At 44.8% G+C, this 27,474-nt stretch overlaps 1 protein-coding gene across 1 annotated transcript; it reads left to right on the forward strand.

The window, feature by feature from the left end:
* Positions 1-6,628: 6,628 nt before the first annotated feature.
* Positions 6,629-26,328, forward strand: MXRA8 (matrix remodeling associated 8). Its single transcript, XM_082329303.1, has 10 exons — positions 6,629-6,791; positions 13,816-13,836; positions 14,265-14,573; positions 15,158-15,259; positions 16,528-16,986; positions 21,251-21,409; positions 22,511-22,541; positions 23,152-23,228; positions 24,985-25,062; positions 25,958-26,328. Exons 1-10 carry the CDS (start codon positions 6,743-6,745, stop codon positions 25,981-25,983), a joined length of 1,311 nt encoding a protein of 436 aa, XP_082185429.1. The 5' UTR covers positions 6,629-6,742; the 3' UTR covers positions 25,984-26,328.
* Positions 26,329-27,474: the final 1,146 nt, after the last annotated feature.

Here is a 27,474-nt window from a genome sequence, read left to right on the forward strand (position 1 = left end):
TTAGGTTGTCTATTTTTAAAGACATTTTAATTGAAACAATCATGGCAAGCTACTTAAAATGAAATCTTTTTCAACTAAAACTAAATTATTTTTATAGAGAACTGATTTTCCAGACTTCCCTTTTTACACACTTGGTTTATGCCAAAGATATTAAACTTAAGAGAAAACTATAATTTACACCTGCTTTGTGGATGTCAGTGAGGTGCTTCTTTGTGTCTCTGTTTCCATTCCTGATTTGCAAGGCAAGGTGAAGAGGAGGAGACTCTGCATTCTCTTTTTTCTTTTAATGAAAAGGATAATCAAATCCCACCATTACCTAAAGCTCTCTAGTGGTAAGATTAATGATCTGATGGGTATTTGTGGAACGCGAGGTTTTATGAGGAAGATTCTTAGCAGGTGTAAACTGACATAGGTCCATGGTAGTTCGTAGAAGCTTGCTGATTTATACCGGCTAAGTATCTGCCTCTAATGATTTTTTTGGGCACATAAATCCATTTGGCTTTTCTCTCCACACTGAACCCAGCTTTTTGGATTTCATGTTGTGGAAAAATCGCCAAAACGCATTTTTATCTTGGAAAAATAATCTTCAGGCTTCAGTCTGGAAAAAAAAAAAAAAATCTGTGTTGGTTTCCTGGGCAATTTCTCTGTTTTTGTAACTGGTTTCTATTAATGGTTTTGAGATTAATCCCAGGAATCTGAAGCTGACTGCTTTCCAGCAAAAGGGGGTGTTTAAATATTGTGCCATCCAAAGATGCTAGACGACAGGAACCACTGAGCTGTAGAGATGCCTTACGGCAAAAGATGCAGACAGCTCTCTGACCTGTTACGAGGCCAGCAGTGCTGGAAGACCATATAAACACACACATGCACACATATTAATAGATTGAGTAAGAGCAGTCTGCTTGGATGCTGCAGTTTAACTCCTCGTTTGTGCATATCTTAGTCTCTGCTAGGCAAGCCGCAAAGCTCAGTGCATTAAGCAGAAGATAAAAAAACCTCTTAAGATTCCCTCTAACTGAATATCTTGCATACCTGGACATTCACATTAATGAATTTATGCTCCAATGCCTTTGGCACATAGGGAAGTAGAGCTTTCCAGCTGGAGATCCGAGACAGGAAGGCATTGAGGAATTGCCTGCAAAGGACAGCCCCCAGATAACACCCACTGTTCCTGGGCAACCCTCTCATTTTGCTTCAGGAGTGCTTCGGCACAGCACAGCTTACACCATTGCAGTGACTCCTGCTGTGGGGTGGTTTTGTGGAGTTCACCTTTCTCTTTGCTGGAAATGAGTTGTCCCAGGAGTATTGTTAACTGTTGCCATGATATTGTTTTATACATACCTAGTGTAAAGGGTGTCAGGGATCTGCCGGTCTCGTACAGTAGGCATGTGTATTTGCCTCAGCTGCTGGTTTGGTGACTGCAACACAGGCTGGTGATCACAGTGGGCTCCAGTGAAATAAAACAAAGCAGAAAAACCTCTGGCCAGACCCTCAACTTGACATTTTGAATATGCTCTTCAGAGAAAGCAAATCAGGGGCTTTAGCATTTACGGCTAGGGAACAAACACTGTAATGCTGGGCCTGTAAGAGGTATGTGGCTTGCTACATCACTGGAATAATGACAGGCTGCACTCGACAGCCCTGTTATTGTGGTTGGGTTTCAGTTTTGTCCTTTTAGTTCACAGCTCTTGCTGCAAGTTGGATTATTTCAGGCTCGCTTATGGGATTCATTGCAGCTGAAAGATTTATTTTAATGAGAAAAGCTTCGCAACCAAATGAAGCCTCCCGGGAAACGCATACCCTCTGGTAATTCACATGGTTCTATGTTACATTGCTCTTTTCCATCAGCAGGCAGCTCTGAAGGCTCCCCTTACCCACACCAGACCTTCCTTAGAAAGGGGGAGTGAATATGGGTGCGTATTTATCCCTCTGAGTGTTACAGGTTGATCGCACTACTGGCATGACAAGGGTTATTTGAGCAGTTCCCACTAGAAGATAAATGGTGTCAGTGTACGTTAACCTTGACCTGCAGTACCCCTGCCTTTCTCTCTTTTGCGGTTTCCATGCAAAGCTCTCTTTCTGCTTGTTTTTGGCGTTGCAGGATCCTTGCTACCTTTGCCACTGTACCTGTCAATTAGCACTCTTTATTCCCAAGCTGTAGCATTCTCTGCTACCTTTCAGTTCTAGGAATTATCCTTGCTTCTGCTCATGGGTAGATATTTTCTCCTTTCCTTTAATCATGGCAGAGTATTATGTGTCCTGTATTTAAAGAAGATGTAAAGAAGTTGTTGGTAATAAGTATGGAGTGTTGACAAATCTTGTACATAAGGCCTTGTGTACGTTTGTGTCAACAGAGCATTAATCCTTGCATTCCTTTTTAATACATTGCATATATTTATAGCTGTGAAAATGGGGTGGAAGTGGCTGCTTCCACTCCTGCTTCCCAGGGTTAATGGTTCTCAAAATTGCAATAAAAGGATGGAGGGTACCTCTTGGCATCAGACCACCTTCCCAGTCTGATACTTGCTCAGTTTTTGTAGACTGCTGGTCTTCAGTTCAGACTTATTGGGAGGTCTTTCCGTGTACCCTGCAGCCATGGAAAACAAAAATGTTAAAATGGAAGAGATCGGGAAGAGGAAACTTCCTGGCAGACGTGGCTTGCCCATTATTGTTTCCCACAAGCCGATTCATCTTGTGACCCCTGCGCCGTCTTTGGGCAGGGCTTTTTTCCACCTGAGTGACCAGCATTTCATATCTGAAATAGATATGAGATATGAAATAGATATGAAATATATGAACTGTCTATTTTGTATGGCCATATATTTCATGTCTGAAATAGGGGTGACTCTGGAACGGCGGGAGCCTTTCTCCTCCCTGCTGGCCTGATCTGTGGTGAGGATGGCAGGTGCGGAGCTCCAGGAAGCAAGAACGCTTGTGTTGGTTCTGGAAGGTTCCTTTCTCTTGCATGGATGAAGTCGCTTTCTTTGGACAGGATTTGTGGTCAGGGTAGACAGCTGTACAGGCCGCAGCAGGCAGCTAAGGAATGCTTCTTGTTTTGAGAATCAATACCCAAAATACCTCTGGGAGTGAGGAAGGAGAAAGGCTAGGGAACAGCGGTCGGGCCAGCCTCCATGGAGAATCTAGTTAAAAATTCAGCTCCCGGCCGGGCAAAGTGTTGACACAGATGCCCTTTGAGATCTCTTTGGACTAGCAAAGCTCTGGGAAGACAGGGCTGACCAGAGACTGTGTGGAACTAAAGAGCGAGAAAAAGGCAAAGATCTGCGAAAGAGCCCTGTGTCCCTTTCCTCCTCTCGTTGTGGACCCCAGAGAAGCTGCTGCTCTTTCCTTCCAGTGGGTGGTTTTCTTTAGGAGCCTTCAGTGGGTTCAGCCTGAACTTGGCTTCTTTCAGTCAGGAAATAGCCAATTCATGACAGCAGCAACCACAGCAATCTGCATCCATCCCAGGAGTCATGCAAGAAACAACCAGTAACCTCTGCGGTGCCAAAGCTAGGAGGCAGAAAGGTGGAAAAGCAACCTGGAATTGCAGCCTGGAAGGTTCTGCCTGTGGTCGAGAGAAACCAAGGGAAGGAGAGGGTGCTGTGTTTGCTGTCTGCGCAATGCGAACAGCTTCTTGCCTCCCAGCCAAACATTTTCCAGACTCTGCTCCGATGACGCAGCTGAACAAAAGGCTGTCAGATTTGCGCCTTTCGTCTGGCTCCCTGGCCTGACAGAGACAACAGGAAAGGCTGCTCCTTCTTCCACTTCTGGCTCAGCAACAGGCCAGCACCTCCGCTGCTGTAGATCAGTATTGCCTTTGCTGTGATGCCTGGGAATCTGGCAGCAGGTTTTCAGTTTAGGGACATGGCTTAGCAGGAGCCTTTGCTGCATGCAGGTGGTTACGGAATTGGACTAATGCAAATATCTGAGGCTTGCAAAGACAAGCCTATGTTTTTGCATTAGGGTTACAGCTGGACTGGACATGTGAACATACAGGTTATTGACGTAGCTCAGCTGATGAGTGTGGGAACTCGGGCTGCGAGTGACTGTATGTGTCTAATTACCCACAAACTTCCCCACTCAATATAAACAACCGAGTTGAAGTTTGCAGTGAAATTTTATGGGGTTCTTATCTGAAGATTATTTTAGAACTCTTCACTAGGAACAAACCAGCAGTTATCTCAATCTGTTTTGGCCAGTGTGAAGACCTGCTGGAGTTAAGAGCAGGCTTTTTTCATGGTCAAATTATTTAATAATAGCAGCTCCGGTTTCTTGGAATTTCTTTGGAAGTGTCTGGTTCTGTCTGCTGCTGGAGACAGGATCCTGGAGTAGATGAAGTTCTGATCTGATTTAGTCTGGATGTTTCCAAAGTTTCCCTTGTTGCAGAGTATGATTATTTAGATGTTTATTTAGGTTTTTGTTACAATGCCCTCCTCTTTCCTGAAACACAGCCCCCTCTGGGGTAGAGGAAATCTATCTTTTGGTATCCTAGATGGTACAGAAGAATGTCAGAAGAAAAAATTCAAGTGGGGCAGTTAAGTTTATCTCCGTGGAGTGCCATGGGAAGGCTACTAACTTGTATTTTTTAGCTCTCCTAGGAGAGTCCCACATATATTTAGCTCTGTTCTACAGATGGACATTTAAGAACCCTAAGTTTTAATTCCCTTTCCCCAACATTTTCCACTTGATGACTAATTTGATTGTCATTGATTGTCATTTTCCACTTGATGATTAATTTGATTGTATTGTTAAATCCACAAAGTAGTGTTAACCATAAACAACAATAATATAACAACAGAATGCAAGCAAACAGAAAGCCTTACCATATTTTATTTTTTAACATATACTAGCAGCAGCTACACTATTTATTTCCTGACTTTATACTCGTGTAATGTTCCTGCGGGTTGTGTATTAAAAGACTCCTGGCCAATTCAGTCACCCACATGGATTAGGTTGTGGCCTACGCAAGGCCAGATTCAGATGGAGCCGTATTCCAAGGCTAAAGCAACATTTACACCTTTCATACCCATATGTGAAGGCGTTTTATGGAACAGGGTGTTGAATACTCTGACTCAGTGTCTTTTACCATCTTGTCCCGCTTGAAAATATAAAATAAATTTTTCCACTGGAAATTAGTTGCTTTTTTCAGAACTCGGACTTGGATAGACGTGGAAGAGAAATGTCTTAACACTTACGGAGTCAGCAGAGGAGACTAACTTAAACCGGTTTAGGGCCTGTTCTAAATGGTTCAACCAGCAGCCTGATTAAGCTGTTCCCACTACCTGTGAAGGTTGCTGCCCTCTTCAGGTTAGGCTGGTAAAGTTTTAACTAGTTAAACGGTGGCATGAGGGCATGATTTCCTTCCATGCTTGGTTAGCCCTGCCGTTTTAAGGAGTCTGTCCCCTCTGAACATCCTGCGGCATCTAAAGGAGTAATCCCCTAAACTGAAAAAATGACTGTCTCTGGTCTGCAGATGCAAACTAAGGCAATCTGAACTTTAACCGGTCTGTGAGCACATACACATAAAGGGGGTGCACGTAGATTTTATTTGTGTAGCAGTGTTGGAAGTTTAAGAATTTACTGCTTCCTTGCTGTTTGTCATTGATTGTTCCCAGTTACTGACTGCGTTAACACTCCTAATCATTGTGGGACACAGTGAAGTGGGTTATACCAACACAGTTAAATACATCATTACAGGCTTTAGGAACTGGTTAATTTAATTTAACAGTCTTTCCCTTGAGCAGAGACTGCTGAAAATTCAGTCATTGCTTGACGTTGTTGCTCTGTCTTGGCACTGCTATTGGGGCTGGTATTATCTTACGAGTACGCAGAGGAGAAGAGCAGCAGTGTATCAGGTCCTCTGTGGTTAAGGTTAGTGCAACGTGTCGGCTGTTTGTCTTGGTGCCAGTCAAGCAACTACTAGCGTAGGTCAGCTCTAGTACGCAGGGCTGAAAGCAGAAGTCCTAAATCCGACCCGGCTTTCTGTGTTCTGGCCTCTGTGATAGGGAAACCTGTTCCCCCCGTTGCAGTATTGTGGGGCTTTTAGTTGCATTCTAGGCTCTTCTGCCTGCACTGCCCTAAGCTCCCATATATTCAGTTTTTGTTATTATTATCCTTTTGCTAAGATAGCTGCTATTAAGCCCTTGCTTACAAATCACAGGGCAGAGTAAATATTGTTTTCTAGGTTCTCTTCTGAGGCTTGAGCTTGAAGTAAAACCATATGAGGAGACAAAGATCAAAAAACTACTGAAGGCAACAGAATAAATCCAGTCTCAAGCAGACAGCTGGGTGAGTGTCAAACAAAGGAAGGAACAGCTGGATCAAGTAAAGCACAAGAAAAATTAGTTCCATCCCTAGGGGGAGGGAGAAAGATTGTTTCGTGAGCCCGGAGCTGTGTGGGACCAACTTCACCCGATAAAACTTTTACATCAAAGTCAGGGGCAGATCAGCAGGTCCCAGAGGGAGGGGAAAGAAAAGAGTGGGTGTTCGTAGTAGCTGTGCAGAAAGCGTTAGGGAAAGGAAGGAGGTGGAGTGTGAGTGTAGGGGGAGAGCAGAGTGGGGAGGTGGGGAATTGGAAGTTGTAGGTGGAGTAATTCTGCAGAATATGAGCTGCTGTCCACAGCTTTCTGAATGTAAATTGATGAGGTCATAGTGTTTTCCAGTTACAAAAAAAAGTTTTTAAAAAAAAAAAAAAGTCTTCAACTTTGTTTTTCAAGAGAGACGAAAACACGGAGAAGCTGAAGAAATGGAGCAACTAGCAAAACTCCTTCTGTGGCAGCTTTTGCTTCAGCAAAGTAAGCTCCTAGCTGATCGGCATGATGTTACTTATTTTTATTTCAGCTGCAAAGGATGGGGCTGGAGGTTAGCTAGAAGATTTTGAACTGTTATTTTTGTACGATTTTGTTCAGATTCCTAAGTTAGTTGTGTTTTTGTCTGTGAGGGGAGGGAATCATGGATTTCTCATGCTTTTTGGAGAGGAAAGGGGAGAGAAGGGAGAAATGTTTGAGGTTGTTTAAGCGGTACTCCATTCAGCATATTTGTGCAATCTGTTTTTTCCTATCAGTTACCTTGATCAGCAAATTCAAAAACAATAAGCTTGAATGTGAGTACAGTAAAGCTTGCATAGTTAGATTTATGTGATCCAAGGGTATTTTATACTTTTGAAGAGGCAGAAACAGCTGGTACATGTGTGTGTTTGTGAGTGTTCAGGATGGAGGAAAAAATTAAAGTGTTGTGGGTTTTTTTGTTCCCCCCCCCCCCCCGTCTGCATAAAGACAGAGACACAGGAATTCACTTTTGGGTAAGGTGCAAGAAAGGGATGAGGACAAGTCCGATGAGCTTACAACAACAGAATGGGTTGTACCTTTTCCTTAATCACAGAGTTTTCTGTAAGAGCTGAAAACAGATTCAGGGTCCTGAAAGCCTGACCCCAAGCTAAACAGAGAAACCCCAGGCTCGGATGGCAGGAGAGGATTTGAGGATTAATTGCAAAACCCCAGCAAATCCACACTTGCAAAACTTTGGGCTCTAAGGAAGGCACCTATGAGCAAAAGACCAGTTACAGCTCTGAGAACAGTATGGAGGGACTTCGTTCAGGGTGCTGACAGTGGGAAGCGAGGAGCATGAGCTTCTTGGGGACCGGTGACCCCCCTGCTCATCACAGCCCTGTTAATGGAGGGCTGTGGGTAGCCACCTGAGCCTCTCGACACTCCTCAGCGCCTAGATGGCGTAAGCTGAAGAGTTCTCAGTCTGGTCCCTAATTAATGTAGTTTCCATGTCACCACATCATCCCCACTTTTGCAATGCCTGGAGGCAAGGTTTAGGAATTGGCAACAGAAGGGATCAGTCATAGGGACAGAAGGGTTAAAGTGGCTCAGAAGACTAGTGTGTGGGGATGGGTTAGGCCTGGAGAAGGAGGAGAGGCCACATACTGTATTTCAGAAGCACCAACCAGTCCAGCTCCTCCCCAGCGTGGCTTAGCATGTGGGCAGAGCTTGGGGAGCACCCAGGGCAGGAATAGCAGGTTGGGTTGCTATAGAGCAGCAGGGGAGCTGCGTAGAGGCAACGCTATCCCACCTAAGGACGGATGATCTCTGACAGGCTTTTTTCAGGTGTATTTTGGAGAGATAACTGTCCGTATGCCAGGCAGCCCTGGTCTGAGTCCTGCTATCCCCACGCGAATCAGGTTATAACATAATGCGGGGAGGGGAGAAGGGAGGGAATCTGTGCCGTTTCATATTTGCTGAGATGATCCCTTCTGGAGAGGAACCACACCCTCAAGTGTTAATGCCTTGCAGGGAGGAACAGCGCTGTGTTTGGAGTGGCTCTACAAACTATTCTGCGGGCCCAGAGCCAACGTGAAGTACACAAAGCAGAGACGGGCTCATAAAGCTGGGCCGGTATCTGAGCTGTCTGTGAGAAAGTTAGGGCAAATCTGTGAGGGATCCCGATTGTGCAGTGGCCAAGATGGCGATTGGTTTCTCGTACAGACAGAAGGCTTTTCCCTTTCTGCTGAGGCAGCACGTTCTTGCTTTTTGCCGATTCATGGGCATGTTCCTACCTGCAGCGAGGTGTTGGAACTGTTGGGACTAGATGGGTAGTTAAGGGCTCTCTAGTCCTGACATCCTTTTTGAAAGCAGAAGACTGCTGTTGAGAAAGTTGTCCCAGGAAGCCTTTAAAATAAACAAACATAGAGACTTAGATAAAAGCCCAGTTCAAAGCCTGGCTTGGCCATCAGTTGGCTTTATAAGGGAAACCTGGTTTTACTGAAAAGCTTAGTCTTGTGGTCCTAGGCCAGCGGGGCAGGTGGTGAATGGGAGGTGTCTAGGTGGAACTGTATTGCTCACTATCTCCCTGCTTTGCCTCTTCGAGATGGGCCCAGATGTTATTCCTAGTTACTGGTCAGTGGGTTTTAAAAAAATTGATACCAGAAGAGAGCTGAGCTCATTTGTGTAGCTGTCACCTTGATCATAAGGCATTATGGCTTCTCAGACGCTGGGTCAGCTCCCTGAAGAGTCAGGATGGAGCTACTGCCATTCTCCAAAAGTATTTGGAAATAGCTTGGTAGCACAGGCTGCTGTTTTTGCAATAATTGTGTAATGGCTCTACAGAGACCATTAAATCCCCTGCATAGACAGTGGGATTTGTGGGAGAAGTAAGGAATCTGACACATACAGATTTCGTGAAGAGCACATCCTTTCTCTAGGGCTAAACCATCCCTTTGTGCCCATAATGTAAAGGTGATGTCTCTTCCTTTTTCAAAAGAAAAAAGAAGCTGAGACAGAGCAGGAGACACTGGAGAAGGTATGCAAAGGAATAATGAGCTGAGCTTATTTAGGCAAGCGGAGTGTCAACCTCACAGACTGTTGTTTCAACCCACACACCTGGTGGGTTATGACACTCATTTCTCCAGTGACTTCTTAGTTTGTTTGCTTTCCTGCTCACCGCTACAATCTGGGCTTCAGTGGTGCTTATTGCCTTGTAAGGCACTGTTCCAGGCAGCTTATCCTCACTCTGCTGCCGTGAATGGCAAGGCTCTTCCTGAGTTCAGCAGAAGCACTGCAGGTAGAGCTGGTGTCGTCATGTCAGGCTCCCACTGATGGTGTTTGCAGGTTCTTTTTGCGCTCTGGTAGTCTTTCATCCTCCAGTATGAGACAGGAATTTAGTGGTTTCATTAGCACATGCATCTACCTGTGAAGCAGACCCTCTGCCAGCAGCTGTCTCCAGGAGGAGAGAAGTGGTGGTATTGTTCAGGCAAGACTCAAGGGACAGTTTTCTGTTTGAACTGCTCCAGGGACACTGCCTAGAGAGCTCTGAGTATGTAAGATGTCTTTCAGACCCTGAGGCTTTTACTTCTAGTTTGCCTGCAGTTTTTGTGGCTTAATTCTTTGCTTGAAAAGTGGATGGGATTCAAGAAGTAAAAGCTGGCTCTGCCTTTTACAAGGGATTAGGAAATGCTTTTGCAGGCTGCTTTCCTCTTCCTATATTGTGGGACCAGTAGGATACCTCTGGGATCCTACTGAGAGGCATGCTGAGTCTGCACCGAACATGTCAGGGGACAGCACAGAGATGGCTTTTTGTTGGCTTTTTGTGGGTACATCACACCGAGAAGATAAAGTGATTATCCATCACATGGAATTTGAAATTTTAAAATGAAAGCTACAGTGAGCTCTGTGTTGACAACTCTTCAGGTATTTGGTGCTTTTGAAGCTCCGGCTCCTGGAGTCCTGTGATTACAAAAGCCTGAGCTTTCACTAGGTGCATAAATACTCCTTGATTTTACAGTTGCAGGTTGGGAAGTGTGACTCACCAAAATAACTGCTTCCAGTTTACCCCAATCCTGTAGTTCATAAGCTGTCGACTTGGCTGGGTTATGGATATATCTCTGCCTTTGTTCAGTAGCTACTGTGTTATACAAACAATAACTTTAAAAAGCATGGCTGGGGGACATGACTCTTGCTCTGGTTGTCTCACATAGCAGAGCTAGGTCTCGTAGCAGAGAGACGAGACTGAAAAGAGAAAAAGGCTTATTCCTTCTCTAACTACTGCTTTATGTTCAGGTTATTGAAGGTCAGTTGTTTTAAATTCCATTTTCTCCAGGCATATAAGAGATCAGAGACATTCCAGATTCCTTAGATTTCTCAGTGATCTCATTTACAGCCATGTCAAATAAGTTTGAGTCTTATCCGTGACCTGATGTATGTGTGCAGATTTCCAGCATAGCTGGGGAATCAGAACAATCAGTTCTTCCTTCTTTGTCTTGTGGAGTTCCCATGCCTCTTGTAAAGACTTGTCCTTTCTTTCCCTTCTAGAACTTTGCTTACAGGCTGCTATGCCGCTGTCTTTTTGATATTCGCACCTACCGCTTTGTCTGAGACTATGAACGATACCCTAGGGCAGGCTTCAGACCCAAAGCTTCTGTCCAGAATCCGTGTGTGTGCACGTGAGCGTGCACGTGCAGTGAAAAACCTTTTCTCTTCCATGTCTGTCCCCCTGCTGAACTCCGCCACAATACTGAGCTGTGCCTTCAGCTTGGATGGGTTTTGTTCTAGTGCGTAATGTCGCTGTAGCCCTGGGCTCTTCAGCTTTGCGTGGCAACACTCAGCAAGGCAAAAAAGCAGTATGTGAAAATGCAGGCAAGGCGTCCACAGACTCTTCCCTTTTCCCAACAGTAAGCCACATCTCCTGGTCTCTGAGGGGCAGACCTGGCAAAACCCTGGAGTGTAATTGTCAACAAGCAAGAGTGCTCCTGCCCTGCTTCTTAGGGAGCTGCTAGCAGAAGCTTTAAGAGTGTCAAAACCCACAAGACATAAACTTTTCTTATCTAAAAGCTGTTACATTACAGACAACTTCACCACTTTCTTGTTTTGCAGAGACCTGCGTTTGGAAGCGTGCTGGAGGAGCAGCCTAGCCTGGCAAAAGGCCCCTGTGGGTGGGATGGAGCGTTAGGACCTGGGTGGTCCTCACCATGCCAGCAGGGCCAGCTAAAAGATACAACACCAGGGGTTAGTGCTATTGTTAGTTTAGGGCTGCGACAGGCTGCTGAGCGGAGCGTATTGGAAGGCTTAGGTGGATACTTTTGTCGGTTGTTAGATTTATGATGCTGCATTTGGGCTCAATGTTTTTTACATTAACTTGCAAGAGGAAAGGAGGAAAGTAAATGCATTCCTCTCGCTGAGCCAGGAGAGGATGTTTCTGTAGCACCGAATCAATTTGCTGTTAATGAGCGGTAATGCAAGACTCTGGAAGCACTGGTGGTGCAGCCAGCCAGCTCGTAGCCACCGCTCCCTAGCACGCAAGTCGCTGGTGATGTTGTGATGCTGTGTTGGACCCTTGCCACAGGGCAAGCACCAACTCAAATGCACGGGCATTGCTTTGTCACGCTGATACCAGTGGATGCTGTTGTGCTGAGAGCTGGTTGTCCTGGTGCAAGTGAGACCGGTTTCTCCTGGAGAAGGCTGATTTGGTGCTGTAAAAGAGCTTTGTATCATTCCTTTGCTGTCCTAAGCTAAATCTAAGTCCTGGCTTCCAGAGGCGGAGGCTGGCAGCTTATCATATTTTACCATCAGGCATTTTGCAGCCTATTAGGAGAGACCATCAAATGATGGAATTACAATGTCTTGTGTATGATGTTTCTCTTATATTCAGAACAGTACAGACTTTGTGTGAGATTTTTATTTGTGATGCTGAGATTATAAATGTAGAAAAAATAACTTACATTTGGAGTGTCTTTGAACTGGCAGTTCAACAGATGGTGATGCTCATTTTTGTTCTCTGGTGTCACTGCCCAGTGTTTTGTGATAGGAGAAGGAAAGGAAACAGAGTTTATTCTCAGCCCGTGCACTGGGGGTGTGGTTAAAGTAGCCCCAGTTTGGAGTTAATTTATTCTCTTTTGAAATGCATAAATTCCAGGGCTGAAAAAAAAAAATACAGCCTTTGTCTGGAGGACATTGTGCCTATGACATTAGCAGGACAAAACATCTAATGATCTTGCTGGAACCCACTTGGGCTTGACTGGTTAGAGAGATGAATGATGTTGTTGTGTTGGGAATCTGAATCGTCCTCTCAAAGCATGATGCTAGGAGACCTCCTAGACCCCTCCTACACAAAAAGCAGGCGGGGCTGGACCAGAGAAAAGCAGAAACAAAGGCATTAGTTCATTTCTTGCAGAGTTCTTCCTGCATAGATCCGAGTCACGTGAGTTGGAGAGAGTTGCAGTTGCATCCGGAGCATTACAGCGTTCATTAGCTGTGCAGACCGGGAACGTGAGCGGGAGAGACTCCGGGGATGTGCTCCCAAAGCGAGGGCGGGTTTGCCCAGCAGAGTGCTGACAACAGTGTGTGTCGTGAGCGTGAAGCGAAACAGCCGAATCGTGTCACTGCTCATCGGACAGGTGGACTGGGCGTCCTGCAGAGTTACAGAATTCCTTCAGTGCATTAATGCCACCGTTAATTTTGTAGGATTTTGATTTGGAGTCTTGGAGATGAAAGTTATCTTTTGGCCCTCAATCTAGCGCATCAGCAGCGTGGATCCATTTCCCTCTACTTGGGCAGCTCTAACCCCTAGCAAATGAGCCGGGGTCAGCTCTGTCTCCCAGTCTGTCCAGGCCTTTGCCTTAGCAGAGAAAGTTGACTGAGATGTGGGTGTCTGCTGGGGAAGAGATGGAAGTGAAGCTGTCACATTTCATTTCACAGTGGTCAAACGGCACAGAAATGAACATGAACTACGATTCTATGATTCCATGAACTGTTCTTGCTCTGCTGTTTCTGCTGGTGCCTTGTTATTTATGCAGGACCAGTATCAGATCCCAAGATAATACTGGTGCTTGCCTTCCTCCTGCCCGCTCCTGCCTCCTTGGGCTCTTGTTTTTGTCTTTCTTACACAACATTCCTTAAATAGTTTCCTCTTGGGCAGAAGAGGCCTTTCAGACAGTTTTGGTGGGTGATGCGTTGATAGATAGCTTTGGCGTAACATTCGAGTAGCGTGGTGGAAAAAACTGTCACTATGGATGGTATGAAATAAAGACTTGGACTGTATGAAATTCAGTTGCGGGCTAAGCATATCCCACATTGCTGTTAAGCTTAAGTTTGTTGGGTCGGGCACTGTCTTTTGCTGTAAGTGTACAGTGTCTGCTGCAGCATGCACCAACCAAGGTCTGAGCCTCTGGGCTTAACCACAATACATGTGTTAAATAAGTATATTAACAGAGAAGGGAGGAAGAGATGGAATAATGACGGGAGCTGGCTGCTGACTATGAGTGTATTTGTAGTTTTTTCTTCCTTTTGTTGACAGTAACATTCTTTTTTTCTGCTTTGACAGGTTCTGTTTGTTTATATACAGGTGAGTGACATCTTTGTAATCTGCCTGGTTTTGTGATCATGAGAAGAAATGAGAGGGACTCTGATTCCATGACATGCAGTGGGGGTTTCGTTGCTAACGTCCACAGGCGTGAACCGTGCATCCCATGAACTAGCGTCTCTAAACTTTGATTGAGCTGGGGGTTAGGAAGGGTAGGTAGGACAGGTCAAATCTACGATCCTGATAACGGATGTCATAGATATCGCTTTCAGTGAATGACATCAGTGCTTTTAAGTGGCTGCCTATTGTATTTCTCCATGATAGAGCTCTATGTTGGTCTTGAAAGTTACTTTATTTTGGGTGGAAGGTGTGCAGAGATTCTAGGATAGGTCTGAGTTCTACTCTAGTGTCTTCTTTACATGCCATTAATCTGGTAACTCTGTTTTTTGTTCTTTGCTCCTGGCTCTCAGTCCCAGCTGACGCCTCAAACCCAGACAGTGTTGTAGTGTCGGTGTTAAATATCAGTGGTACCTTGGGGTCACAGGCTGTCCTGCCCTGCAAAAGTTACCGCATGGTGTGGACCCAGGATCGTCTGAACGACCGCCAACGCGTAGTCCACTGGGATCTGTACAGCAACTACTATGGAGATAACAAGACGGAAAGGCTATGTGACATGTACTCAGCTGGAGATCAGCGTATATACAGGTCCTACAACCAAGGCAGGATTTTCGTGCCCCAGAATGCATTTATCGATGGCAACTTCTCCTTGGTGATCAAAGGTACTAAACAGCATCTTTTCTCCCTACGCTATCTGCAGGATGGAGGATTCATGACTAAATTAGCTTTGTGTTTTTCAGTGAAAATGGCTATTTTACAGAGCATTTTCTATAAATAAATAAGTATCAATCTAATGAGGTTAATGAGGTTCTCCGAAGCACTGGCAATAGGGTTTTATTTTGCTTTGAAACAGTCCCATTTTAAAAGAGAATTGGTAACAACTCATTGCCTGACAGTCACTTGGGCTTCTTGTGGACCTTTGACTGTATTTCAGTTCCTGAACTATAAATCCAAGATTGTCATTCTCCCTATGCCTGCTCTTAGCTAAACTTAAATTGGCTTTCTTTTTCCATCTGTTAATAAAAATACATTCCACACAAGAACAAATAAACTGAACAAATTATTATATTAGGTGAGATGATTCTTCTCTGTTTAGCCTACCCTGGTGATAAGGACGGGTTAGAACCAAGTTATAGAAAGGCCCTTTTGCATCCATACAAGCATTTGGGAAACAGTATAAATGACAAAGGTAATCATTGTCTCAGCATCAAATATTCAACTTCTCCTCTCTTCCCTGTTGTCCTAGGTGTTGCAGAGAGTGATGAAGGCACATACTCTTGTAATCTTCACCATCACTACTGCCACTTATACGAAACTGTGAAAATCAAACTAGCTATCACCAAGAAAGGTAGGTGTGCAGACATCTTGGTGTTCCTTTCTGCAAGGGACCTGGTCTGGCAGCTGGAGTCCAGTGGCCACCGGGACTCTGTTGAATTCACAGTAGGGCTTGTGTGCTGGTTCATGGTAGGTCTTGCATGCTGTTCTGGTGTCAGAGAAGAGCGGTGTTTTGCCCATGCCTTCTCAGTTGCAGGTTCACAGATGCCACAGGAGGCTTGGAAAGCCTCAGGAGACAGTGGTGCTCACTATGCTCTTTGCTATCAGATTCCCTGAGTTTCAGAAACTATTCAATGTGTGCTATTTATGAACTTCTGTCCTTTCTTGGCATGTGCCAGACAATGCATGGAGTCTGTTAAGTTCAATGTTTACTCTAGGCAGCCCAATTAGCTAACTGTCCTGTCACTGCTCCAGCAGTAGAACATCCCGAGTTAACAATCCATCACCAGTCAGGTTAGCCACAAAGATCTGCCTTGTACATTGCTTGGTGAGCTTACCCTGAGAAGCCTGTAGTTAAAAGCCTCCTCAAGTTACCCCACCTTAACTCCAGCTCTAAAAGCAAGCTTCTAAGGGCTGTTGGCAGCTGCAGTGTGTGCCACCCATGCCACACATGCATCGCTACCGTGTCATTTAAATCAACCTTTGTATAATGCACATGTGAAGCTACTGGGGCTGATTGTGCTGGGAAGCTGTTGAAGGGTTGATGGGATAGTAGAGAAGTGCATCTCTTCTGCTGCTGTTCTCACAGCTTCTATGCAGTAAAAACAGCCAGGCAGGCCTGTGAGCCCCAGTCTGCTCATCTGTGTTTTGGTTCGTCTGTTATTCCTTTTCAAGAACAAAATACAAAACAGTGCTTCTTGAACTCCTCCAGTAATTAGGGCATTTGTGGGTAGAAAAGCATTTCCTGCTTGGAGAATTGGGATATAGCATATTGAAGATGAAATCTGTTGTTCTCGTTCCATTCTCAGTCTGTAGAGAGAATATCCTTCCTGCTTTCTGAAGCAAGAGATTAACTCTCAGTTATAAGGAAAAGAAAGTGGTCTTGCTTAACGCACTGACCTGGGATGTAGAAGATAAAGGTGCATTTCTTTACTAACTGCTGAGATAAGTGTGAACAAGGCACACTACCCCTGTGGCACTTCACGGTCTCTGGAGGGGATGTGTTATAGGATTGCAGGGTCTGAGAGCAATCTTAGGTGTGCCTGGGTGTCCTTAAGCGTAGGACAAGTATGCAAAGATGCACGTACCAAGGTTGCACAACTTGTATTGTCTTCCCCACAGCTGAGGATGCACATCAGTACTGGGATGGGGAAAAGCCTGTGATTGTTGCCCTAGAAGGCAGCACAGTGATGCTCCCCTGCGTGAACCGTAAGCACATCTGGACCGAACGGCACAGTGAAGAGGAACAACAAGTGGTCCACTGGGACAGGCAGCCCCCAGGGGTTCCTCATGACCGGGCTGACCGCCTCATTGATCTGTATGCCTCCGGCGAGCGCCGTTCTTACGGACCTCTCTTCATTCGTCAGAAGATGAACATCACTAACACAGCCTTTGCCATGGGTGACTTTTCCTTGCGGATTTCAGAGCTGGAAAGTGCAGATGAAGGCACTTACTCCTGCCACCTGCACCATCACTACTGTGGCCTGCACGAGCGCAGGATCTACCAAGTCTTCGTGACAGAGCCAGTGAGAGAGAAGAAGGTGGTGAACCTCACAACTCACAACGTTGCCCCAGCCATAGGTAAGTGGCCTCTGGAAGTGGTTCTCCTGATTGAGGAAGAGATAAGTATCTACAGTTGCACCTTTGAGCTCTAAAGAGCTCAGTAAGCCACAGGCCAGGAATGTGACATGTTACTCCCCATCATCACCTCAGGAGGCCTTTGCTCCAAATGCCAAAATGTCCTTGCCTTTTCTGTCCCTCCACAGTGGTCTGCAGGGATCACTTAGTGCCGGCGGGAGGGAGCGTGGTCAAGGCAAACCTGTGCCCTGCAGAAGCACCATAGACACCACTGAAGTGAAGGTGCCACTTAGAGCAACACTGAGGTTTCCTCTATGAAGGTTTCTCACATTTGAGCCAGGGGCTATTCCTGCCCTTCGAGTTAGCCGAGTAGATGAGGTCTTGCCTCCCTTGCTACTAGTATATGGCTCTAGTGTATGGGCTTGGTTGTTTCTGAGCTATTTCCATGACGCTGGTGTAGTGGAGCTGCATGCCTAGCGATACTAGTGAGGATCCTGCAGGGCTGCTTTAACTCTGGGCTGCACCAAAAGCCTAGCGTCCCACCCAGCAGGGGTGATTACCTGCTTGCAGTGCTGTAGTGACATCGTGTCCAGCTCCCGTTTTCTTTGCTCCAGGGCAATTCTGCAGCCTGTTCGGCTCTGCAATGCTGACATGCCCTAAGGCAAACAAGCTGTTTTTCTAACAGGCTCCCTTTCCTGATTGCTTTTATGGAACAGGAGAAGGTGTGGGGCAGGGATCGATTCTGTTCTGCCTTTGCTGCTACAACATGCCACTATTCTCACCAGTGTAGATCGTAAGTGTTTCTCTCCCCTTTGCACGGGGGCTTAGGCTGTGTAAGATGCCAGACTGTGCAGAATCAAGCACCAGGAATTTTCCTCCACCCTTCAGCTTGTCTTTTTTTTGTCTTAAACCAATTTTCACATTTTCCACTGCAGTGAGCTATCATCTGACAGCCTGTCCAAACTCAAAACCATCATGCTTAATTCAGGCAGAAAAAATAAAATAAAAATCCCAAGTTTAATATTTTTTTAAAGTGTTTTGGGTATAGTTCCATATTAACATTTTAAAATATTCATTGTGGTTTAATATTTATTGGCTGCTTAATACAAAATTTTGACATGCTTCATACATATTTAAATTGGTCTATTCTTCTCTAGCAATTGGCTTTTTCAAGTCACAGAAACCTAAACCTCCCCCCTGGGACTAAGGTTGGTGTCCAGAAAACCCAGGCAGCATTAAAGAGAGGTGGCTGTTGGGGCTGAGCTGACGTGGAGGCCAGGACATACAAACACCAGTCTCCCTGCCCGTGGCCCTTTTGCTGCCCTTGAGCCCTATCCAGATCACATTGTGCAGATGAAAGCTAGATCTTATTTTCAGAGTTGCCCACCCAGGAATTTATTCCTCTCTCTCCTGGATGTTGTCCTGGTTGTTGCTGAGTAGCTACCTACCTGCTCAGAAGCTAGACAGAACCTACAAGCAATTTAACCTGCCAGGCATGTCTTAGTTTGCAGTAGTGCCCTCAGTGCTGGAGGAGCTTGCCTTCCTGAGAAAAGCCATTTCCACTGTCAAAAAGAACAGCCTTAGAAGAGCTTTGTCCCCTACAGGCAGTGAACGCTCAGCTGGTCTGAGAGCACCACGCACAAAAATGTGCTGAGTCGATGGGAATGCGAAAGAAGCTGAGACATCCAGAGTGCCTTTTTCAAACCCACTGCTGATGAGGAGCCTGCTGGGATGTGCCCTATTTGTGCATAGCAGGAGAGGCTGAGATATTGTCCCATTCCATGAAAAACTGTATAGAACTCTTCTGGGGATATAACATAAAGCCAGAGTGAAACATCAGGAGATAACAAAAGCAAAGCAATGAGCTTTTTCAGCAAGCAGCTATAGTTTCTGGCATAGCTCCAAGGTGCGGAGCCATTTCCAGACAGGAAACTTCATCATGTTTTGAATATAAGCATGAGCTCAATTCTGCTCTCAGACTCAGCAGTGTAAATGTGATGTATGTCTACTAATTCAGTGCATTTTTACTCTGCATTTGCTTTGGAGCAAGTGATCGAAGAATGGCATCTATTGTGTCTCATGCTTATTGCTAAACTATTCTCAATCCTTTACCAACCTTGAAAAGAAAATGGGCCACATACCCAGCATTTGTGAGCTCTCTTGGCAGAAAGCTCTCCATTTTTCCCAGCAGAAAAATCTGACCCTTGACACTTTGGTAAAGTAAGGTAAAGGCACCTCTGTTCTAAGTTTTTTTTTTCCCCCCACTGTTAAAACTTATTTTCCAGTAGTTAAACCAGATCACGTGAGTGAATTGGAGGCAGATGGCCACGCTATGTTGAGACATACTGAAAGATCAGATCTTGGTTATGGAATAAACCTTCCTCACTTCAGTTTAAATTCTGATATATATCCTAGGATGAGGAGGAGATACCGTATTACCTTGGTGGTACTATTCTAGGCGCTGCTGCTCATCTACTGGATGCAATTGAATCAACTGTTACTCTGTGCCTCAGTTTCCCCAATTATAAAATGGAATATATTCTACTGCTTTCCTGGTGATGCACTTTGAAGTCCACCAGTGACGCTTTGTCAAATCACTAGCGTGACAAGTATTTTTAGTATTACTTGATTGAGTAAGCCAAGGAGCCCCAAAGTTATTGAATGTCTCTTTCCACTGTTTGTTGTTACAGTGACCTCTCCAATGTTGACTGAAGTTTAACTCTGCTCCTACCCTATCTTGCAGCACTGTGGGAAAGCAAAAAGCCAGGAATAGAATGCATTTATATTTGCTGACTTCTGGCTCAACAGCTGCTCCAGTGGTTACCATCTCATTATGGCAGCTGCTGAGGAAGCCCTTCATGATCCAGAGATTTGTTGAAGTAGAACTGTCACATATACTGTTTGCAGCTTTGCAAGTGGCTTTTTTGGTTTGGTATTTTTTAGCTTAGCAGTGGAGAAAAACACAAGCTCGTTTTGGGTACCAGAGCCAGCAAGTACACAGCATCTAGCAATGCCAGTGAAAAGTGGAGTGTTGCTGGAGTGGAGGGCTGGGCTACCAGAACAGAGCGTATGCTAAAACCTCTCCGTTTTCTAGGACTGCTGTTAGCATTAGCAAACGATCATCTCTGGTGTCAGAGTGTTTATTTCAATCCACTATCGTCTTATTCGAGTTTATTATTGGTGGGTTGGTGTTTTTAAATGCTGGAAACAAACTACGTGACAAACTGGAACCAGTCACTGTGCCAGCAGTTCCAAAAATGTTCACATTTCTTGCATTAGAACATGTCCGTTAAATGGTACTGCGGCTTTTGGGATATTTTCCCCCCTCTTTCCCCTTATTCCCCTGACTAATTTACAGGGTGAAACTCCCGAGAGAATGGTGGGCCAGAATGCCCTACTGGTTCTTGCCGGGTGCTCTGTGGATGTTCCCTGTTAGGGGGAGAAGGTGTAGCTTTCAGCTCTGTTTTGAAGAGAGAAGCCTCCCCCAGTACCGTGTGTCTTATGGGTTTGCTCTCTGTGCCTGGGCTGGGTTTGTCCGCTCCTCTGACTATTGCAAGCAGAGGAGTCGCTTCCTCTTTATACGTGTAAAGCATTGACCTATTTATTTGAGAGCTGCGAAAATGTTCCACGTAAGAGTTTTGAGTTACCCTCCCCTGTGCTGCGGAACTGAAATGCTGCTGCACCCACAAATGGAATGGAATCTTGGCTTTTCGTTGTGGGTTTTTATTCTATTTCTTTTATTGATTTTTATTTTATTTAAAAGGAAACTCATTCTTTGGCATTGAAAATTCCTCCCACTCTGTAAATTATAACCCTTGGCAGGGAGGGGCTGCTTCATACTTTAGCTGTCTGGAGCCGAAGCAACGTGGTGTGTGTGTTGTAAGGGACCCAGAGGAGGGTTGTGTTACCCTGCCGAAAGACTTGGGGCTGTCTCGTGTGGCTTCCTTCTGGTCTTCCCCTCTGCAATAAACAAGAACACACTGACAGCCAGGCAGCAGCAAGGGAACGTGCAACAGTCCTGTTAATACTTCATGCTCCTGGGAAGCATAATGGTCTTGTGAAGAGCACAGGCATCTTCCATCTGACAAAGGTGCAGTATGTTGTAAATTAGGCAGCCATTTACCCTTTGCTTCATGCAGTTCAGCAGAGTTTCTCACTGAACATGCTTTTCGGGTCCACGTTCCACGTGTGGGCCCACGTGTGAAGGTGCTTTGCTTTGGATGCAAATTACAGTTATCAGCCTGTTTTCCTTTTCCTCTGCCATCAGATCCAAATGTTGTCAGGGGCCACAATGTAATAAATGTCATCATCCCTGAGAGCCGGATGCACTTCTTCCAGCAGCTGGGCTACATCCTGGCAACTCTGCTGCTCTTCATTGTCATCCTCATCATCGTTGTCCTCGTCACCCGCAAGCGCCGGCAGAGAGGTAAGTGCTAGAAAAGACCAGCCCTTTAGTGCTTGTAGGAATATCTCATGGCAGGAGAGCTGATTCTGCAAATAATTACTGCAAAGCACAATGCTGAAGGCAGTGATCCTCTTCTGGAAAACCAGCAACCCATGCAGTGGGGAGTCTTTGCAGATGCTGATGCTGAGAGGTTCATTAGTGTGGTGTAAAAATTTCAGGCCTTGATTGCTGAGTTGCTCTGTTGTAAGGGAGAAGAAAATGAGAACTGCTAGGTAGTTGCTCTTTACAAGTGGAATTTATTTAGAGCAGAAGGCCCCCATGCATCCCTTAGGAACCAAGATGTCTAAGTCCTTGCTGGACTCCCTGTGCTGGTGACTGTCTCTGTGTAATTAGAGAGATGGACACTGAGATCTTCTGGTGACTTCCACACAAATAGTTTTGGATGCCACACAAAAAGCAAATGGCAGGGAATGTCTGTCTTCTGGTGTGTTCTTTGCAGGACCACATTCATCCTTATTTATGTGTCAGGGGATTAGCACCAGCACAAAATGGGCTATCTCCACTGACTTAAGTGGAGTTACTTTGCAATCACGGAGGGGATAGACTCCTGGCCCTGGCCTTTGAATGGAAAAGAGGAGCCTGAAATCATCACTCCTTGCAGGCTGGGGTGAGACAGGAGTGTAGTGAGATACCTGGCACGTGGGAGACTGATGAAAACCAGCGTCTGTAGCGTGTGATGGATGCAGGCCTGAGCAGGATGAGCTGGGGATGGGCAAGTGCAGCGCCAGCACACAAGAGATGACAGGTTTGGTTAATATTTTTGTAATAAACGGGAAGTAGAAAAAAATGAAATATGGCAAGTGCTGTAGTTTCTCCTGGCTGGTCATCCATAGATCTGGGAAAACCACTGGAAAGCTGGTGAGTAAAGGAAAGGGAAGCTCCCTGTGGCAGTGGAACACACATGAATTCTTGTGTATTGGAGGGATTGTGAAGGTGATCGTTGTAAGCATCACTATAAGGAGCACTGTGAGAAAGTACTGGGTGTTATGGTTATTGCTGTTATCTGGGAGGGGTTGGCTGGACAGCATACGACTGCTCATTCTGTTTCTTCTCCCTGTTTAGGTTATGAATACAATGTGAAGAAATACGGAGAGTAAGTATAATTACAAGGTCTGCTATCTATGATTAGAATACGTAAAAATGAACTTATGGGCCCCAACCCTCAGCTGTCATTAAGAGCCTAAAACAGCTGAGGATCTGGTTAGTACGAGTACAGCCATGTAAAGCATAGGCTGTTTGATAGAGTTTATTCATTGCTTTGCACCAATGCTTTTGGAGCTTTACACTCTAGTTGTTGTTAGTGTAACGTTCCCAGGAATATAGACTTGCATAATGATTGCATATCAGGGAACGACTTCCATGCTGTCAAAGGTTGGGAGAGAGATTGAGATTGGGGCCAAGATTATGTAGCTGGGTTCCTTTATGTTTTATACAGCTGCCAATGCTGTTCTCTCTCTCTCATGCTTTCTCCAGGGAGGCCCTGTAGAAACTGGAAAGGATTCTGTAGGGATTGCTGTGAAAATCAGCAGTACTTAATAAAACCTTCTATGGATTTTTTCAACTTTTCTCCAGATATATAGCAAATAAACACTGTAAATTAAATTCTCTAAAGTAGCATTAGAAAATCTATTGTGAAAAAGCGTGAAAGGAGCCAGTTATTAAAGGATGTGACAATACCATTTTTCACTGTTATTCCTTTTCAGGAAGGATGTAAATCTTAAAGAATTTACAGTCGACACAACAGATCTGACTCAATACAAAAGTGAAGACATCAGGCTGGGTATGCATCAACTAGCAACTGTTCTCCAAAGCAGGTCAAAACTCATTATAACTGAGGATTTTCTAATGGCATTTAGATGCCCATTTTGAAATGACTTAACTTCCCGATTTTAAATGGCAACTTTGAGAATCTCAGCCCACAAGTCAGTGCAAGCAGGGGGGGCTGCAGCTGGAGAGGGCAGTCCTGACTTCTGAGTTTAACTAGAGGCTGATTGATGAGGTTGGTCAGTAACGAAGCACAGCTTCTTTTGTTTCACCTGGAGGTTTTGGGGTTCTTTGACAGGCACCTGAAAGCCAAATTCCAAGTGGGTGCAAAACAACGCGGAATGAGATCAAGACAGCATCTAGGGAAGAGGATTCCTCAAATTTAAACAGTTTGTGTAGGGAAGAGGATCAACAAGCCAGTTCTCCAGAATCTCCGGTCCAAAAAACTAAAAGCATTTGTCAATATGAATATAATCATTCTACAGTACATAAAAACTAGCTCAAAGTGAGTGATCTGGAGAAAAAAAATAGATCAACATTCTTTAGTACTAACTACTGACCTTATCATCTCTCTTGAAAGTGGGTATGAACTGCAGTTGACTGAAGTAGGGATAAAGACAAGCCATGAGTTAGCTGAGTTCATTGCCTCCGCCTTCTATTGAAGCCAGTTTGGTTTAACTTTCTACAATTTCATCCTCCCTGGATGTCAAATCATTTAGTGAACAGTTGGGCCTTCTATCGAGATCTGTGATAGCAATTAGGACAAATCAACTTGGGGAACATGATAGGAAGAAAATTTGCAACAAAGGTCCTAGAATACAAAAGAGAGAAAATACAAAAAAACACTGGAACTCATGGTAATGTGAAATATACTGAAAAGAGGGGAAGGAAGCTGATCTCACTGGTGATCTGGGAAAGCATTTTTGCTGGGATATGTAGGACTGACGTGGGGAACTTAAAACATTCCTGAAGATGGATGCTGCTCCTTAGTAGAGCTTGAAGGTGCAGCCTTGAGTTTATTGTGTCAGTAATTGATCAGGGGTGTCTTCTTGCTGGGACTTGATTGTCTGTAAATCAAAATTGATCCTCTTGTCTGCACTACCCTGAGATTCCTGAAGACTTGCCATGATGCCAGGTTCATACCTGCTGCAACTTGCTGTATGTCGGTGAATGTGCTGATAAACCAGGAAACAATTGAGTCTGTCCCTCTTTTTTTTTATTCTGTGCACCCCCAGTAAAGGTACAACCTTTAAAAGAACAAGCTGACGAACTTTAGGTCCCAAGCTACAGAATTGCTGTAAGGGCCCCAGTAAACAAGAGGTAGATAAAAAACCTGAAGTAAAGAACAAAGGGGTTGCAGAGGGTGGGTTGCAAACCAGGACAGCAGCAAGTACAAATTCTTCTCTGTATATCTCAGGAGAGCTCCCTTGTGAGCAAACTCTTTGAATAACTGCATTAGTCACCTTCGGCTGAGCTTCGCAAAGATAATCCGAAGCTTTTTGTTACATGCTGGAAGAATCTGTGGTACCTATGAGGAGCAGGATACTGAAGTATGCATAACTGATTAGCGCCAGGGGCAAAAATTAAGTTGCAGCAGCTTTCCTTTTTCTGCGGAGTGGCTGGGTAACTCCATGAGTTACTCCTAGAGATCTGGAGATGCCAGGCCTAGAGCACTTCAAGGAAGGACCGATCACATGTCCGCCTTGCCTGTAAAGATTTGTTTTCTTTTAATGTTCTAATGGCTGTCTGAATTATACTCCTCCCTTACACAGATTACAAAAACAACATCCTGAAGGAGAAGGCTGAGCAAGCCAGAAGCTTCCCAGCAAAGAACATTGATTTAGACAGAGGTAATAATGACCTGGTTCACCCTAATTGGTGGCTGTAGGAACCTTCTGATGGGCTGAAGGAGGGAGGAGGGAAGAACACAGTTTAGCAGTGAACTGACCAAGCCACAGCCGAATGAGGAATGCTAAACATCATGACAAACGACAGCAGGAATGAGAAGCTAGTTCCCTTCCTATCCTTTCATCAACGGAGCCACAAGATGCAAGTAGTGATTAGCATTTTAAAAACTTTTGGTGTGGCACGAGTAGAATTTTTCTTTATTGGAAAAAGAATGCCTTGCAGGGCTGGAATAGTGCATTCTGTACTGTAACCTCAGAGGGAGATGTGTCTCAAAAATGTCCTGGCATGGTGTTTGAGAAGAAAACACTGTGCAGAAGAGGGTGTTTTGCGTTGAATTAATTTATGGGTAATGGGCAGTCACTTACTTCATCCAACAAAAGCAAACATCTCTCCCTCTGTAGGGGCTGAATCTCCTTTTGCTTATCCAGTATTAATCCTGAGTATTGCACCTCAGTTTGTAGAGTCACACTTAGGTCAAGCAGTGCTTGTAAGAAGTTGTGAGGCTCCGTGACTCCTTTCATGTGAATTAAGAATATAATAAATGTGACTGAAATGATACCAAGAAGGGAATGGTCTGGAGAGTCCATGAGTTGCCTTAGACCTGCTGTTCTTGATGGAGTTCTCATGATATGTTTGCCTGCATTCTGCAGAGATGATCTGTGCAATACTTTATACACAGTATATCTCACTGTGGGCTTTATGAAGAGGATATGGGGGACATGGTTGACTGCAAATGGTCACTTGTCACTGTATAGTGAAGTCCATATTACAGTGTGCTTATTTGGATGGTTTGAAATCTCTCTTCAGGTACTGACCTCCATTTCAATTTGCTTTCAGATTTCAGGAAGGAATATTGTAAATGAAGACATTCCCAAGCTGCTGGCTGGACCAGAAGCTTCAATCAAAGATAGATAAATGGAAGAGAGATGCCTTTTCTTAATATCATGTCCCTCCAGTTACCATAGAAATTTTCACGTAGACTTTCTCCCCACTAAGCACAAGGGTATTTGCAAATGCTTCTTGAAAGAGTTAGACCGTCTGTCTTGTGTGCACTTATGATGGGTTTGGGTTGCCTTTTCTTCTCCTCTTCTCCCAGTCCTCCATTCCCCTTTTCTTTCTTGGTATTATTGTTGGTTTTATGCATCAATGATTTTTATGAGCTGAATCAGCAGACCTTTTGCTTTGATGTTACTGCTTTAAATAAACCAACCTGCATCACTAATCTTGAGCCATCATTATATCAGGCATTTTTCCATGTAGTGTGTTCATCAGAAAAATAATAGCAAAGCCTGATTGTGATCTCTCATAGGCTGGCATAAATCAGGAGAAGCAGTATTGTCACATAGCACTTTACATATTGCAGGTGAAGTACAAAGAGTACACCCCTTCACAAATGACAATGTAAATACCTCATTTTATGAATGGGAAAATGCCAATATCCTCATTTTTCAGGAGAAAGGGAGGCACACAAATGACCAGGGGTAGGGTTGGGATCAGCTCCAAAGAGCTCTGGAAGCCTAACTCTGTATTTCTCACTCTAAGCTTGTTTGTTGATTTGTTTTTGTTTCAGTGCAGACCAAATCACATTTGGCATGAGCAGACACTTTCAGCTGAAGTTGATGGAGTTACAGTGCTGTAATACCTACCAGTCTCAGTTAGATCAGAACCAGAAATATTATGGAGAGGGCTAAACTCCTGTGTGGAATCTGGAATGTGATTTTCCTGCAGTCTTTGGGTGGATCCAGGCCACACAGAGCTTGTGTGCACATCAAAACAAAGGTATGATTACAGCACAGGCAGACAGATTGTTAAAAGGAATAGCTTCTCATGAGCAGACCGTGAGGAACCAGAGTAACAACACACTCCACTAAGTAGCCTCTCAGGAATTTTCATGGGCCAGGGTCCCAGAAGGGGAGTTGAGGAGGGAGATGAGTCCATTCTTGTGGAGTTTGGCATTGTTTTGGGGAGTGGATACCTGAGATAGTGGGGCTGTGGGCTGAAGGGGAGTTCTACGTATGACCAGTGTGTCAGGTGGGGATGTTCGAAAATTGGAATTTGGTGTTGTAATCCAAGCAAGTTAAAGCATCAGGAAAGCTGGAGAATATTAATAGTTCTCCACAGCTCCTCTGACTACTTGGGTTATTCTGTGGCAGCATTCCCAAACCAGGCACACCTGTGGTCCTTGGGGCACAGAAGAAAAGGTCTTTCCTACTGTTGCAAGCATGGTGACAGTGGCTTGTGTTCTTGTTGTGTAAGGGTGAAGGTGGCCAAGGATTGCCAGCCTACTCCTTGGTGGTCTGAAGAGAATGGCAGAGGGAGGGATTGCACATGGGCTTGGTGACTGAATGGAACTG

The sequence above is a fragment of the Platalea leucorodia genome (genome assembly GCF_965183815.1).
Source record: "Platalea leucorodia genome assembly, chromosome: 17".
In the NCBI taxonomy this organism is placed as follows: Eukaryota; Metazoa; Chordata; class Aves; order Pelecaniformes; family Threskiornithidae; genus Platalea; species Platalea leucorodia.